The sequence below is a fragment of the Ailuropoda melanoleuca genome, chromosome 12, assembly GCF_002007445.2.
Source record: "Ailuropoda melanoleuca isolate Jingjing chromosome 12, ASM200744v2, whole genome shotgun sequence".
Lineage (NCBI taxonomy): Eukaryota > Metazoa > Chordata > Mammalia > Carnivora > Ursidae > Ailuropoda > Ailuropoda melanoleuca.
In genome coordinates this window covers 5,593,651-5,607,107 of record NC_048229.1, presented here as the reverse complement: position 1 = coordinate 5,607,107, position 13,457 = coordinate 5,593,651, and the positions used below count along the sequence as shown (strand labels likewise).

Genomic DNA, 13,457 nt, shown 5'->3' with positions numbered 1-13,457 from the left:
CTTGTTTCACTGAGCACTGTGGCCTCCGGCTTCATCCATGTCACAGGTGTCGGAATTTTCTTCCTTTTTAAGGCTCAGTCATATTCCGTTGCGTGGCGAGACCACATTCTGCTTATTGGTTCATCCATCAGTGGATGCTTGTGTTGTTTCTATGTTTTAGCTCTTGTGAGTAATGCCACTGTGAACGCAGGTCTGTGAGAATCTGTTCAGGTCCTTGCCGGCGGTTCTGTTGGATACGTACCCGGAAATGGAGTTGTTGGGTCCCATAGTCAGTTTGTGTTTAATTTTTCGAGGCCCCATCACGCTGTTCTCCACAGTGGCCTCACCATTGTACATTCTACAGCAGTGCACAGAGTTCCGGTTCCTCCATGCCCTAATCGATACTCATTATTTTTTAAATAATAGCCATCTTAATAGGTATGATGTGCTCATGTTCCTGTAAACAGCTTTTTAATTTAATTTTTTTGATTTCAGGTTTTTATTTAAATTCTAGTTAATGAACACATATGGTAAAATTGGTTTCAGGAGTAGAATTCAGTGATTCATCACTTCCATATGACAACCAGTGCTCCCCACGATGGGTGCCCTCCTTAATGCCCATCCCCCATCCAGCCCATCCCCCACCCACCTCCCTCCACCAAACCTCAGTTTGTTCTCTGTCCTTAAGAGTCTCTGAACAACTTTTTTATTCTCCAAGAGCTGAATCATTAAGAGAAATGTAGGGGCTCTGACTCTGGATTTGTCACGTCCTTATGATTTTAAAGGCAATAACTGCATTCTTTTGGTTGTTGTTAGAGTGGTTACACACTTATAAGGAAAGATAGCGAGGAAGAAGTTTCTCTGCTGGGAAGCCAAGACATAGAAGAAGGAAATAACCAAATGGAAGATGGATGTAGAGAAATGACATGTGAAGAGGTAATCTTCTCTGTTGCTATTGATAACATTAGATAAGAGGCCAAGCTCTTCAGGCGCCTGGCTGGCTTAGTCGGTAGATCTCAGATGGTGAGTTCGAGCCCCACATTGGCGTAGAGTTTACTTAAAAAAACAAAAAACAAAAATAAACCCTACATCAGAAACTAATGATGTACTATACAGTGGCTAACTGAACATAATAAAAAATTTAATTAAATAAATGAAAAAAAGAAAAAAAGAAACCAAGCTTTCATAGAGGTAATCACCATGAGAACGATAATAATCATCTTAAAAAAAAAAAAACAAACCCCAAACACCTGTCACACAAAGCTTCCCAGATGCTGCTTTGGTCATCTGTTTGTCAGAAGGGTTCTCATTTCGTTTTTTCAACTTTGCAGTGGGATTTACAGTGTTAACCTTATGTGGTGTCATATGAAGTGACTTAAGATGCCATGAGCATTGATCTCAGGAGATTCTTGTCTCAGTCAGAACTTTGTCGTGGTTGTAAGGAGGAGGAGACTTGCTTCACACTGGCTGCAAGAGGAGTCTACTGACTGGCTCACATTAGGACAGGAGCCGTGTGAGCTCCAGGATGATTGGTTTCTGGGTCTCCAATTCCAAGAAGTGTGGGTTGGTTTTTCTTTGCAAGTTTGTTTTCTGTTCTGAAGCTAGTTGGCCCCACGATTTTGGAACCTTGGCCACAGCTAGGCCCAAGCTTATTTTCTTCGGTCTTTTGGTTGGAGAGAAAAGCACTCTTGGCTGATTGTTATATTAGGAAGAATCCCAAGGAAGTACTGGGATTGCCTGGCTGGGGTCACTTGCCATCCCCAGACCAACAACTGCTCTAGTTAGTAGTCTGCATGGGCCGCCATAACCACAGACCGGGGTCTTAAACAACAGAAACTGAAGGCCAGAAGTCCAGGTTCAAGATGTTGGCAGGGCTGGTTTCTCCCAAGGCCGCCTTTCTTGGCTTGTGGATGGCTGCATTCTCAACGTGTCCTCACAGGGCCTTGTCCTCTGTGGGCATGCATCTCTTCTTATAAAGACACCCACCCTTATGATCTCTCTTCACCTTAATGACCCCCTATCTCCAAGCACAGTCACTGGGGCTTAGGGCTGCAACAGATGAATTTGGAGGGGGACACAGGTCAGCCCATGACAGCTGTGGCTGAGGGGATGGGGTAAATGGTGGAAGAAGCAGATTCCCTCCGAAGAAGGGAAGCACAGTCCTGGGCAGACACAGCTGAGCCGTTTCTGCTACCCTGGTCTGCTTCATGTTCTTGGAAACTTTATTTGGTCATCCGATAAAGACTGCACAAAGTTTCTTATAATGAACGTTTTGTAATTATTACGTAATTTAGTGTTTTAATTTGGGACGACTAATGATTCAGAGGATCATAAAAAAGACCAAGAAGCAGAACTGGAAAGAGTGTTAGAGGTCTCTTTCCTAGGGTCGTACAGCCTTTTCACCATCAAGGGCCTTTTTCACAGTTTCTCCTTGTCAGGCTTGCATTTCTCTCTGACACGCGCATTTAGCCAGAGTCTAGCTCGAGTCACATTGGGCCGTGAGGACAGTTCTAGTCCAGGTGCCACATGGGAAACTGAGGCCGGGGGAGCCACTCTGTAGGTCATAGAGCTGGTCTGTGGTAGAGCTGTGAGTAGAGCTCAGATCTTTGAGTCACTGTTCTCATGTTCCAGCGTGTTCTCCCCAATGTCCCAGAGGCCACTTCCCTCACCGAGAGCGAGGGAGTGAAAGTGGGACATATGGGTAACTTGTGGGAGCACGCGGGCAATATACCGAACCTAACACAGGTTGTGTGATCTCTCCCAGTTTAACTTTGGAGAAATATTAATGACCCAAGTGATTCATTCCATCGAGTACTGTCTGGGATGCATTTCCAACACCGCTTCATACCTGAGGCTCTGGGCTCTCAGTCTGGCTCACGCACGTAAGTTTTCGCTTAGACCCGCAGTTCCCAAACTCTATGCTGAGACACCCCGCAGTGCCACAGTGAGTCCCAGGGATGCTCTGTGGGACATTCCATATTTAGGAGGGAAGCACAGAACCATCTTTCAGATGCTGTGCAAACTAGCGTTGTGTGGGGACAGAGCCAAGCCAACCCTGGTTTGGGTCAAGCTCCCTCACTGGGAGGCAGGCCTCGGATGTCTCTGGCATGCCTCAGCTACCTCAGGGTGATGACGAGCAGGGGCTGGTTAACTTTTACACGAGAAGCAGATTACATCTGGATTATGTAGGTGTGTATGTTATTTCGTGGGTAATCAGAATTGTCAGAAGGAAACCTGGTCCCACTAGCTGATTGCAGTGACTCGGTGAGTGTAAACAGAAGTGGACTCTGCTCACTGCCTCCCCTGCAGAGTTGTCTGACGTCCTGTGGACCATGCTGGTGCGCGTGGGCCTCCGAGTAGACACCACTTACGGAGTCTTGCTGTTGCTACCGGTTATCGCCCTCTTTGCAGTTTTGACCATTTTCATCCTTTTGATCATGGAAGGCCTTTCTGCATTTCTTCATGCCATACGCCTCCACTGGTGAGTTGGAAATTTAGCTTTGAAACTGTTATTTTAAAAAAAAGAACCCCCTCCCCACATGTATGTATCTAGCCCCACACAAGTCTGGCACTCAATTTGGACTGGTTCTTGCCTTCCCGACACTGGGATCTAGATTCAGATCCGCTGAATTAAAATTGTATATTGTTTCAGAAGTATTATCACTGACAAGTAGAAGCTAGTTTATGCTTGCTGAGTAACTACGTAATTCATTTGGGGTCTGAAAGATTACTTTATCTTATTGTAAAATAGGATAAAATTCTTACATATTTCTTAATGGTTTCTAGTATATGTCAGCTTATTTGTCTGTGTGTGAAGGTACCAGGGTGGAGAGAGGCGTGTCTGTGTGGAGTGGGTGAGGTGGCGTGATGGGTTTGTGTTTCCATTGCACACCGAGAAAGGCGACATGGGGCAGGGTGTGTGCGTGTGTGGATTTTATTTAAGTAAAAACATTTGTGCCAGGAGAGAATGTACGGCACAGAAACCTTTCTTGTTTTTGGTTTTTATACATGTTGTTTTAAGAAATGTAGAAAATGTTATTCACAATCTTTCATTAATAAACTGAATGTTATTTATTTATTTCTTTTTAGGGTAGAATTTCAGAACAAGTTCTACGTCGGTGCAGGCACCAAATTTGTTCCTTTCTCATTCAGACTACTTTCATCGAAGTTCAGTGACGACGTGGCCTGATCACGTTGCCGTATCTAATAAGCTGTCAAATTTATGGAGAATTATCATGTTACAGAATTTCACTTATGTCAGATTTACGATACGAAAAATTCCGTCTTCATTGATTGCCTTATGATATAGCCAAATGATTCTGTAAGATATACCTCTTCCTCATGTTAAATATTTTGTAAAGTTTATCAGTTTCAGAGATATAAATTTCTTTCAGTTTTTACGATGAGCAAATATAAGTTAAGGCCAGAAGTTATGTTAAAGTTATTTTTAAAAATACAGGCTTGGGGGAGAGAAGTGGTTTTGAATGGCTAATTGAAAATGGTCTTAGATACTCAGTTCCTTTTCACCTTATTAAAAAAAACAAAGAAAATTATTCTGTAGCTTGATGTTGTCAGATAATATTTTTCCAACAGGTGAAGTTAAGTATAGTTTTTTTAAAAATTTAATGACGGATAATCAAAAGATTAACATTCTGCTTGATTAAAAGTATGTCAACTTTTTTTTTTATTGTATGCTATCTAGAACTGCAAGTAGGGGATTGTTTCTACAGTTTTGTCTTGTTTTCATAATTGGGGAAAATGAGATAAAATAACGTACAACAGATGGTTATCCCACTTGTATATTTTTTAAAACATCCTGTTATCCTTATATAAACCCGATTATGATAATTGTATGTTTGAAAGATAAACTGTATACTGAGCCTTAAAACCCAGTGTGACTGTAGAAGATACAATATGGATGTGATTTGAACTTGGAGACAAGCTTGGCTGATGTTACTGAGCCAAAAGGGGTTTATCCTGAGTGAAGGGAAGAGAAAAAGTAGTATTTTGTATATTTTTATAACAAAATATAAATTAAGATATTTTACCATGAAGAGATTGCACCTGTCCTTGAGAACAGTATAATTATAATTTTTTACTTTCAGACTAATTCTAAATAAAGGTCTGATAAAGGTATTTAGAGTTAATTTAAACTTTGAAACACTATTCGGATCAATTGAAGATTGTTACAATCTTTAGCTTAAATTCATATATTCATTTGACATTTAGTTTTGAATGAATTTGGGTCAGTCCTACTGAACATTTTAATCTGTGCAGACAGTCCCTGAGTTAACTGTGGTTTGATTTAATGAATTTTGAATTAATGATGGTATGAAAGCGATACACATACTTGGGATTTTGAATCTAGATCTTGTCCTGGGCTCACGATCTGCGGTCCCATCCTCTCCCGTGATGCTGGGCAGCGGCCACCGCTCCGCATCGGCCACATGATCACGAGGGTCACAGACGCCACCTGCACCCTCACAGCTGAGCCGCCTGTCACTGTCAGCGCCGTCGTCAGTGAATTACATGAGACAGTCGACACTCCCGTATAGAACAGGCTCTGTGGTAGATGGTTTTGTGCAACGGGAGGCTCGTGTCCGTGCTCTGAGCATGCTGACCGTGGGCCGGGCTAAGCCGTAGTGGCACCAGGTCAGGTGTGTTGAATGCATTTTCAACTTAGTAAGTCGAAGAAGATCTATATTCTTGTAAATTATGTTCATTTTTAATATTTTACTATAATTGATTTTAGATAATTATTTTCAAAAAGAAATCTGCAGTTCTCACTTTCTTAACATTTTGAGGAATGCACACGAAAAGGCCCGTTTGTCACTATACTCCTCCACCTGGCTGGTGGCAGAGTTTGGAATTTTCATTCCAAGCTGAGCTATGGTAGCCCTGAATCTAAGTGAATCTTCTCAGGTAATGTCAAGACCCGTTTGCCGAGAGGCACGAACTGCACACGCTGACGTAATTGTGACTCTGCCATTAAACCCGTCTAAGTGCAGTAACCGCTCCTTTCCACTCCTGTGAGCTGTTACCCAAAGCCAGTGTGGAGTGGCTGGGTTTTGCCCCTCCTACTACAGAATCAAACCTGAAACGATGCTCATGAGACTCTGGGAAGTGATTCTGCTCTCAGGGGTCAGGTTCCCTGGAAAGGTGTAATGTCGGGTGGACACTTCTGTTGGGGGAATACGAAATCTCCGTACTGCTGCCGAGGTTGCAGACGCGTCCCCCACCAGCTGGCGTCTTTACTGCTTTACTCCAAGGCGCTGGGGTAAGAAAATGGTAACTAATTCATCCCTAGGAAACTCCTCACCGTTAACTGATTAGTAAATAAGAGACATGTGGTGTCTGCCGGGAGTTTTTAGGGCCCCCTGGTAACTTGTCACGGCCCAGTTTGTAATTCCAAGTAACACCTCTTATCAGGGTATAGAACAGGGAGGGAAGAGTCCTTTTTTAATTGAAACCTATGTAGTAGTTATGTAGTCTACATAATTACATAAAAAATGTGTTAGTCCTAACTTCTGTGAACTCTGTGGAAGTAGAGTTTGATGGTGTCTTTTAGGCACCAGGAGACTTTTTTCCCCCCTAAAGCTACAGGTTCCAATGTCATGTTACCAGAGTGGTTGCTGTGCTTTGTTTTTAAGCTGTTTGATAAAACTATTACACCTACAATTTTTGAGACAGACTTCATTCCCTTAATAGCAAATATCCAGAGGAAAAATGGTCAGTTGTCTGGATGATGCTAATACCTGTTTATTTTCCTAAAGAGGACATGTCGTGGTAAATGGCATGATGGCCACATTTTCCAGTTTTCATTCAGGTGTTCACTCTGTGTGTTAATGGAGTCCTAAAATAAAAATCCAAGGAATTTCTTCAGGAAACAATTTGATTTCATCCTGCAGGGGTAAGGAATGTCCTCATGGTGACATAATTGTAATCAGTTATGGAGCTCAAAGGGTGTGCTGATGATCCCGGTGAGCTTTCCATTCACTGCAGACTGGACTTTGAAAAGACTCACCTTCCACTGAATGCCACTCTGTCCTCGTTTCTGGAGTGGATATTTTATAAAAACATTCTGTTCTCAGTTTTCAGTCTGCTGTAGTTTAATAAGCCATAGAATATAGCATAGGTAACTCTTATGATGGTTATGAGTTAAATATTCAGACATTTTAGGGCCTGATTCATTTTGGAAAACAAAAACAAAACTTCTATAACTGTTCTGCAGTCTGCATTTAAAAACAGTAAATTTCTTCATTAAAATTTTAAAGCCATATTTGCTTGCATGCCATCTGGTATATCTCTGGTAAGGTTATTAAGAAATCTTAATTCAGGATGATGAAAATAAGGCAGTTCCAAGTAATAGTTTTCCATCAGCCAGGTCATTGATGATGATCTTTGGTTTAGAATTTTAAGAAATACTTTGAACATTCCACTTGTTCCTTGATGGGAAAATCCAACAGGAAGGCTAAGTTCTTAGGATCAGCCTTTTGTCCTCTAGAGACCCAACTCCACAAGGGGGAATCAGTCACTAATTTAAAGCTCCACAAATGCACGAAAGGACAATTTTGCATCTTCCTATCAGTATTGAACTTCCTTTTACTAATGAAAAATAAATCTATTTTCTAAAACATGGGTGTTTTGCTTTATTATGCCCCAGCTTGGCCGGAAAGCCAAAGCAGTTGGCCTCTTCCTTGATCCCAAATGCCAGAAGTCACTTGTCCCTTCTTGGGTCTCCCTCTTCCCCGATCCCGTGTGCAAGGAGGAACCTGCCCTTTCTTGGAACTCTGAGAGGTATTTGCTTTTCTGAGGCCCTTTGATCCAGTGGCTGGGGGCTCCCACTGTCAGACTCTACCCCTGCCACCTCCGAGACTGTAACCTTGCCTCGTCCGTCACCTCGCTGGCCTCGGCCTCCTTAGGGGCGCCCGGGGTGGGACGCTCGCACTGGGTGGAGAGGATCCCCGGAGGCGCTCCCGAGGTCCGCAGTCGGCTGCCCCCGGCAAAGGCGCTCCGGCGGCCCCTGACCTGCCTCCTCTCTCTGCGCGTCCCGCGAGCGAGCACGCTGCCGCGCTGCTTCGCTCGGTTCTCCCGGGGCAAGGGCAAGGGCGGGCCCGGGTCCGGACAGGCCTCGGCGCCACCCCCCTCGGCTCCCGGTCTGCCCAGCTGCGAGCGCGGGGGCGGAGGCGGGCGCGCCCTGGGACCGTGCGGACGCGCGCCCGGTGGCCGTTGCCGGGGCGCCCGTTGCAACGGACGCCGCCGGTTGCAACGGACGCCGCGGGTCGCTGGGCTCCTGGGGCGCCATCCGACCCTGCGCGGCGCCATGGACGACCTGCGGGTGCTGTGGATGCGCGACCGCGTGTACGCGGCCTTCCGCATCACAGACCCCCAGCTCTTCGAGGAGCTGCTGAATCGCAACGACGGCGAGGGCGAGGACCTCATCCTGCACTTCCTCAACCAGATCAGTGATGAGGAAGGCGCCTCGACGCTCTTCTTCTACCGAAAGGTGGTGCCGGAAGAGGTGGAGGTGGAGATCGGTGAGCTTCCCCGACGCGGCTCGTACTCCAGCAGTTCGGCGGTTGCTTTCCGAGCTGCGTACACTGCTCAGCTCAGTTTCCCCCAGCTGGATGTCCCAGTTCTTTGTGGAAGCCGATTTCAGTTCCCGGTTCATTCCTGGACCCTCGAAAGGGTGCTCGGGGGTCTGCCTTGGACTGTGACCTGGTTTTGTGCTGTCTCTGACTCGCTTCCCCGTTCTCTCCCTCCTTGCTGGCTCTTCTCCACTGTCACCACATCATGAGAATGCCAACTCGTCCCCTGCTGAGCATCCTGTCCCTAGAGACCCGAAGATGCTGATCCCGGAGGCACCAGAACGGTGTTGGGTTCTGGACAGAGGTGGGGAGGGGTCTTCCTTCCCAGCTCTGTGGCTCACATTGTCACTCTCTGCTTATTAAGACACTTGGACAGTTTTATTGGATACTTTATGGGGCTCTGGTCTGTTCACAGGACCTGGAGTGCGGCCAGTGCATGCCCCTTCATCCCTCTTTTCTTTCTGACTCTGTGCCTGCACCCAGCCAAGACTTCTCTCTGCTCCCAGTTAAACATTATATGAATAGAGACAAGAAGATGCTGGTGTGGGTGGTGGTAGGAAAGAGGGGTGTCTGCAACTAGCAGCAGTCAGCCCAAGACGCTGTTCTAATAGGTAAGCGTGTATTTCTTGAAATAAAAAAATGGAATCAGGCTGTATATGTCATGTAATGACTCCCTTAAATTTTGAAAAATGACACTAAGTATTACTGAAGGGCATTCTCTTAAAAAATTCACATGACATAGAATATATAAAGTAAAAAGTGAAAAAGCAAGCCTTCACTATCCTTTAAGTCCTACTACCATTCCTGTAGGTAACCACTGTTGTTAGTTTTCGTGTATCTTGCCAGATCTTTCCCTGAATCAATCAATCAATCATCAATATCTTCTCTATATAATAATAGTTTTAAAATCAGTCGTACTATATATATTATTTTGTGACTCGTCTCCCTCAAATACATCTTGAGAATTTTTCATGTCAATACCTACAGATCTAACTTTATAGGTTTTAAGTACAGTGATACACCATATTTTATTTAGCCATCCCCTAATGAATGAACACTTACTTTCCACAGTATTTTTTCACGAGCAAGGTAACAATGCACACCCATCCTTGCACACTGTGTATTTCTGTGGAAGAGGTTTATAAACGCAGAATTGCTCGTTTCCTAGGTGTGTGCGTTTACACGACAGACAGGCTGCCAAACTGCTCTGGAGAGAGGCCCTGGCTATCCACACCCAACAGTGGCCAGGTGCCAACAGTCCTGCCAACACTGAATACCATCAGTCTTTTTAATATGGGCCAGTCCCATAGATGAAAGGGGGCTGCACTTGCTTAATCCACAGTAATAGATTCTTTTTAATTTTCAAAAAGAATTATTTTAGAAAGGTGAGGGCAGTGGGGGAGGGGGAGAGAGAATCCTGAACCAGGTTCCCTGCTGAGTGCGGGGCTCCACCTGGACCCTGGGATCATGACCTCAGCCAAGGCAGATGCTTAAAGACTGAGTCACCCCGGTGCCCCCTATATTACATTTTAAATAATAATTAGTGGAGTTGAGCCTCTTTTTTTATGCTTATTGATCACTTATATTTCCTGGGGCTGTTGGAACCATCTGATCATTCTTTGACCTTGACCTTCGTCTCCTGGGGAATTGGCACAGGACTTCCTTTGGTGCTGCTTAAAGTTGTCTGGGGTAACTGGAACGTTTCGGGGTGACTGTGTTGGTTCATAAATTGGCTCCAGTCCAGTCCAGGAGGGCAGGGAAGGAGGACCAAGGAGGCAGAAGGTTCCAGACCGGCAGGTGGCCCGTCTAACAAGCCCGTGGAACTCGCAAACAAGGCGGGTCTTAACGCGAGAGGAGCAGGCCTCCCCCGCCCGCCCGTCAGCGTCTTGGGGTGAGCGGCGGGTCGCCGGCGGTCAGTGCAGCGGCCTGGCCTCGCCCAAGGGCGGGAGGGCGAGAGGCTCCCGTGTCCTCGCCCCGACCTCCCCGGGGGGCTGTTGCAGGCGCTCGGGGGAGCCGTGGCCTCAGGTGTCTCGTGCGGTGGGACAGCCACGTGTTCCTTTTTTTCTTCCATGCTCCAGATGGTCAAGACGGCGACGTGCCGGCGGCGACCGAGGAGGAAGGCAAGGAGGAGGACGTTCAGAAAGTAGAGTCGGGGGGTGAGTCCGACGAGGGCTGGGGCTGGGGCGGCTCCCCGCGAGGAGGGGCTCACTGAGCGACCACAGAGCGCGCTCGGCCCTGGGCCTCGGTGGGCGGTGCCGGGGTGGGCAGGTTCCCGGGGGCACCGGCCTTGCCCCTCCGGCCCGGCCTGCCTGTCCTGACTCTTGCGAAGGCGGCAGTCACCGGATTTGGGGCCTGCCCTCTCCACGACCTCCTCGTTTACATCCGCAAACGCCCTCTTTCCAAATAGAGTCCCCTTCCGAGGGTCCGGGCGGCGTGACTTCTGGGCGCGCACTCTTCCACCCAGTAGAATCCAGGACGCGACCCCCCCCCCAAGTCCTGTGCAAGCGGCGTCTGGCCTCCTTCCCGTTGTGCAAACCCCACACGCCCCTTCTTTTGGCCGATCTGGGGCACGAGCAGAGGAGGTTCCTGCCGGCGTGGGAAAGGCCTGAGCGGGAGAAGTTGCTATGAATACACCTGAGTGGGCCTCGCGTTGCCGAGCCCCTGCAGCCTGTGTCCCCCCTCGTGAAGCCACGGCTTTGGCGTCACCCTTTGACCCGGTTCTCCTGCTGCCGGTTCTTTGCTCCTCTCTTCTCCTTTTTTTCCTTTTTTTTCTGTCGAGTGATTTCATTTTATTTCTGGTGTATTTCTACTATTTATCTAACTGAGCTTTCTTTTTGTCCTCATTACTGAAACCATTGTTGCATGTGTTTTTAGAAATTTTATTAAGTTTTTAGACTCTCAATTTCAGTAAACAGTGTTATATTAGCGTCAAGTGTACATACGGTGATTCAGCACCTCCGTCCACCACCTGTGCTCCTCGGACACGTGCCCTCCTTCCTCACCATCTATTTCCCCCATCTCTGCACCAGCTTCCCCTCTGATACCCATCAGCCAGTTCTCTATAGTTAAGGGTCTGTTTCTCGGTTTGTCTCTTCCCCGCCCCCCCCCTGTTCATTTGTTTCTTAAATTCCACATGTGAGTGAAATCATATAGTATTTGTCTTTCTCTGACTTCTTTCACTTAGCATTCTACTCTCTGGCTCCATCCGCGTTGTTGCAAATGGCAAAATTTAATTCTTTTTTAATGGCGGAGTAATATACTATTGTATATATACACATCATCTTTCTCCATCTGTCAATGGACATTTGGGCTGCGTCCATAATTTAGTTATTATAAATAATGCTACTGTAAACCTAGGGCTGCACATATCCTTTTGAATTCATGTTCTCATATTCTTGGGGTAAATACCAAGTAGTGCAATTGCTGGATTGTAAGGTAGTTTTTTTTTTTTTTTAATTTAAAATCAATTTATTATTGGTTTCAGAGGTGGAGGTCAGTGATTCATCAGTTGCATACAACACCCAGTGCTCATTACATCACGTGCCCTCCTTATGGCCCATCACCCTGTTACCCCCGCCCCCTCCCCTCTAGCAACCCTCAGTTTGTTTCCTACAGTTAAGAGTCTCTATGGTTTGTCTCTCTGACTTATTTTTACCATTTTGAGGAATCTCCATCTGTTTTCCAGAGGGGCTGCACCAGTTTGCATTCCCACCCTCGGCACGAGGGTTCCTTTTTCTCCACCTCCCCGCCAACACCTGTGTTTGATTGTAGCCATTGTGGCAGGTGCGAGGTGATAGCTCGGCTGTGGCTTTGATTTGCATTTCCCTGGTGCTGAGTGATGTTGAGCGTCTTTTCGTATGTCTGTTGGCCCTCTGTATGGGGGACAGGGGACGGCGGTTCTTAGCCAGGGGTGACTTGGGCCCCCATGGAGCATTTGGTGATGTCTGGAGACGCTTTGGTTGTCACCCCTGGAGGGCGGGTGCTGCCGGCATCTGGAGGGTAGAGGCCAGGAATGCCGCAGAACACCCTAAAACAGAACAGTGCCTGCGACAAAGAGTGATTCAGCCCCAAATGCCAGTAGGGCCGAGACGGAGACAGCCGTGCTCCAGACCCCGCACGTCCCCAGCAGAGCTAAACAGCTCCCTGTGCCACGCTTAGGCCGTGATTCACCTGCCCTCACAGGAAGCAGAAACTGTAGGTTAAACACCTCACTTTGACGAGATACTGAATATTTGAAAATCCGAGGGAAAGGGGTTTTTTGGTGATGCGCTCTGTCTCTGCTAGTCCTCCTTTCCAGAAGTGTTTGTTTTTAACCCCAGTGTGGTCCCCTCCGTGGGGCAGATCACAGGGAGAGGACTGTGGGGTCACAGACACAGGCTGCCCGTTCATTCTCGGGAAGGCTAGCTAGGTTGGGCTTTGGTAAGACAGACGGTGGGGGACGAGGGTCACAGCCAACTTCCCACGAGGCTCCACGAAGACACACCAATCCACGGAAAGACCTCCGTGGAAGGAGGCTGCTTGCAGAGAAAGGTCAGGGAGGTCTTCTCGACAACGCAAGTTAACGTTACTTCCGAGTGGATATTTAAGTGTATTTTTTTCCTTTTTTGTGGTAAAATATGCACAGCCTAAAACTTAACCATTTGAACCAAGTCTAGGAGCACAGCTGCGCCCATTCCGTGCATTTGCAAGTGTGTTTTTGTGTGTGTGTGTTTTTTTAAAGATTTTATTTATTTGGTAGAGATAGAGACTGCCAGTGAGAGAGGGAACACAAGCAGGGGGAGTGGGAGAGGAAGAAGCAGGCTCATAGCGGAGGAGCCTGATGTGGGGCTCGATCCCATAACGCCAGGATCATGCCCTGAGCCGAAGGCAGACGCTTAACCGCTGTGCCGC

The 13,457-nt window shown here is 46.9% G+C and overlaps 2 protein-coding genes across 9 annotated transcripts in view; both read left to right on the top strand.

The window, feature by feature from the left end:
- ATP6V0A2 (ATPase H+ transporting V0 subunit a2) overlaps positions 1–4,760 on the top strand; it is a 37,348-nt gene extending 32,588 nt beyond the window's left edge. The window contains exons 17-20 of the mRNA XM_011226562.3: positions 796–915; positions 2,744–2,861; positions 3,289–3,460; positions 4,069–4,760. Of these exons, the coding sequence (XP_011224864.1) occupies positions 796–915; positions 2,744–2,861; positions 3,289–3,460; positions 4,069–4,168 (510 nt within the window). The 3' untranslated portion in view covers positions 4,169–4,760. The remainder of the gene's footprint in view (positions 1–795; positions 916–2,743; positions 2,862–3,288; positions 3,461–4,068) is intronic.
- A 511-nt stretch (positions 4,761–5,271) lies between these two features.
- The window catches only part of DNAH10 (dynein axonemal heavy chain 10), a 130,438-nt gene continuing 122,252 nt past the window's right edge, over positions 5,272–13,457 (top strand). For 7 of the 8 annotated variants that reach the window (XM_034638953.1, XM_034638952.1, XM_034638954.1 and 4 more), the window contains exons 1-2: positions 5,272–8,516; positions 10,646–10,723. In XM_034638953.1, coding sequence (XP_034494844.1) covers positions 8,303–8,516; positions 10,646–10,723 — 292 coding nt within the window. In that variant the 5' untranslated portion in view covers positions 5,272–8,302. Of the gene's footprint in view, positions 9,179–10,645; positions 10,724–13,457 lie in introns of all 8 variants that reach the window. The other variant, XM_034638955.1, reaches the window with a different exon arrangement.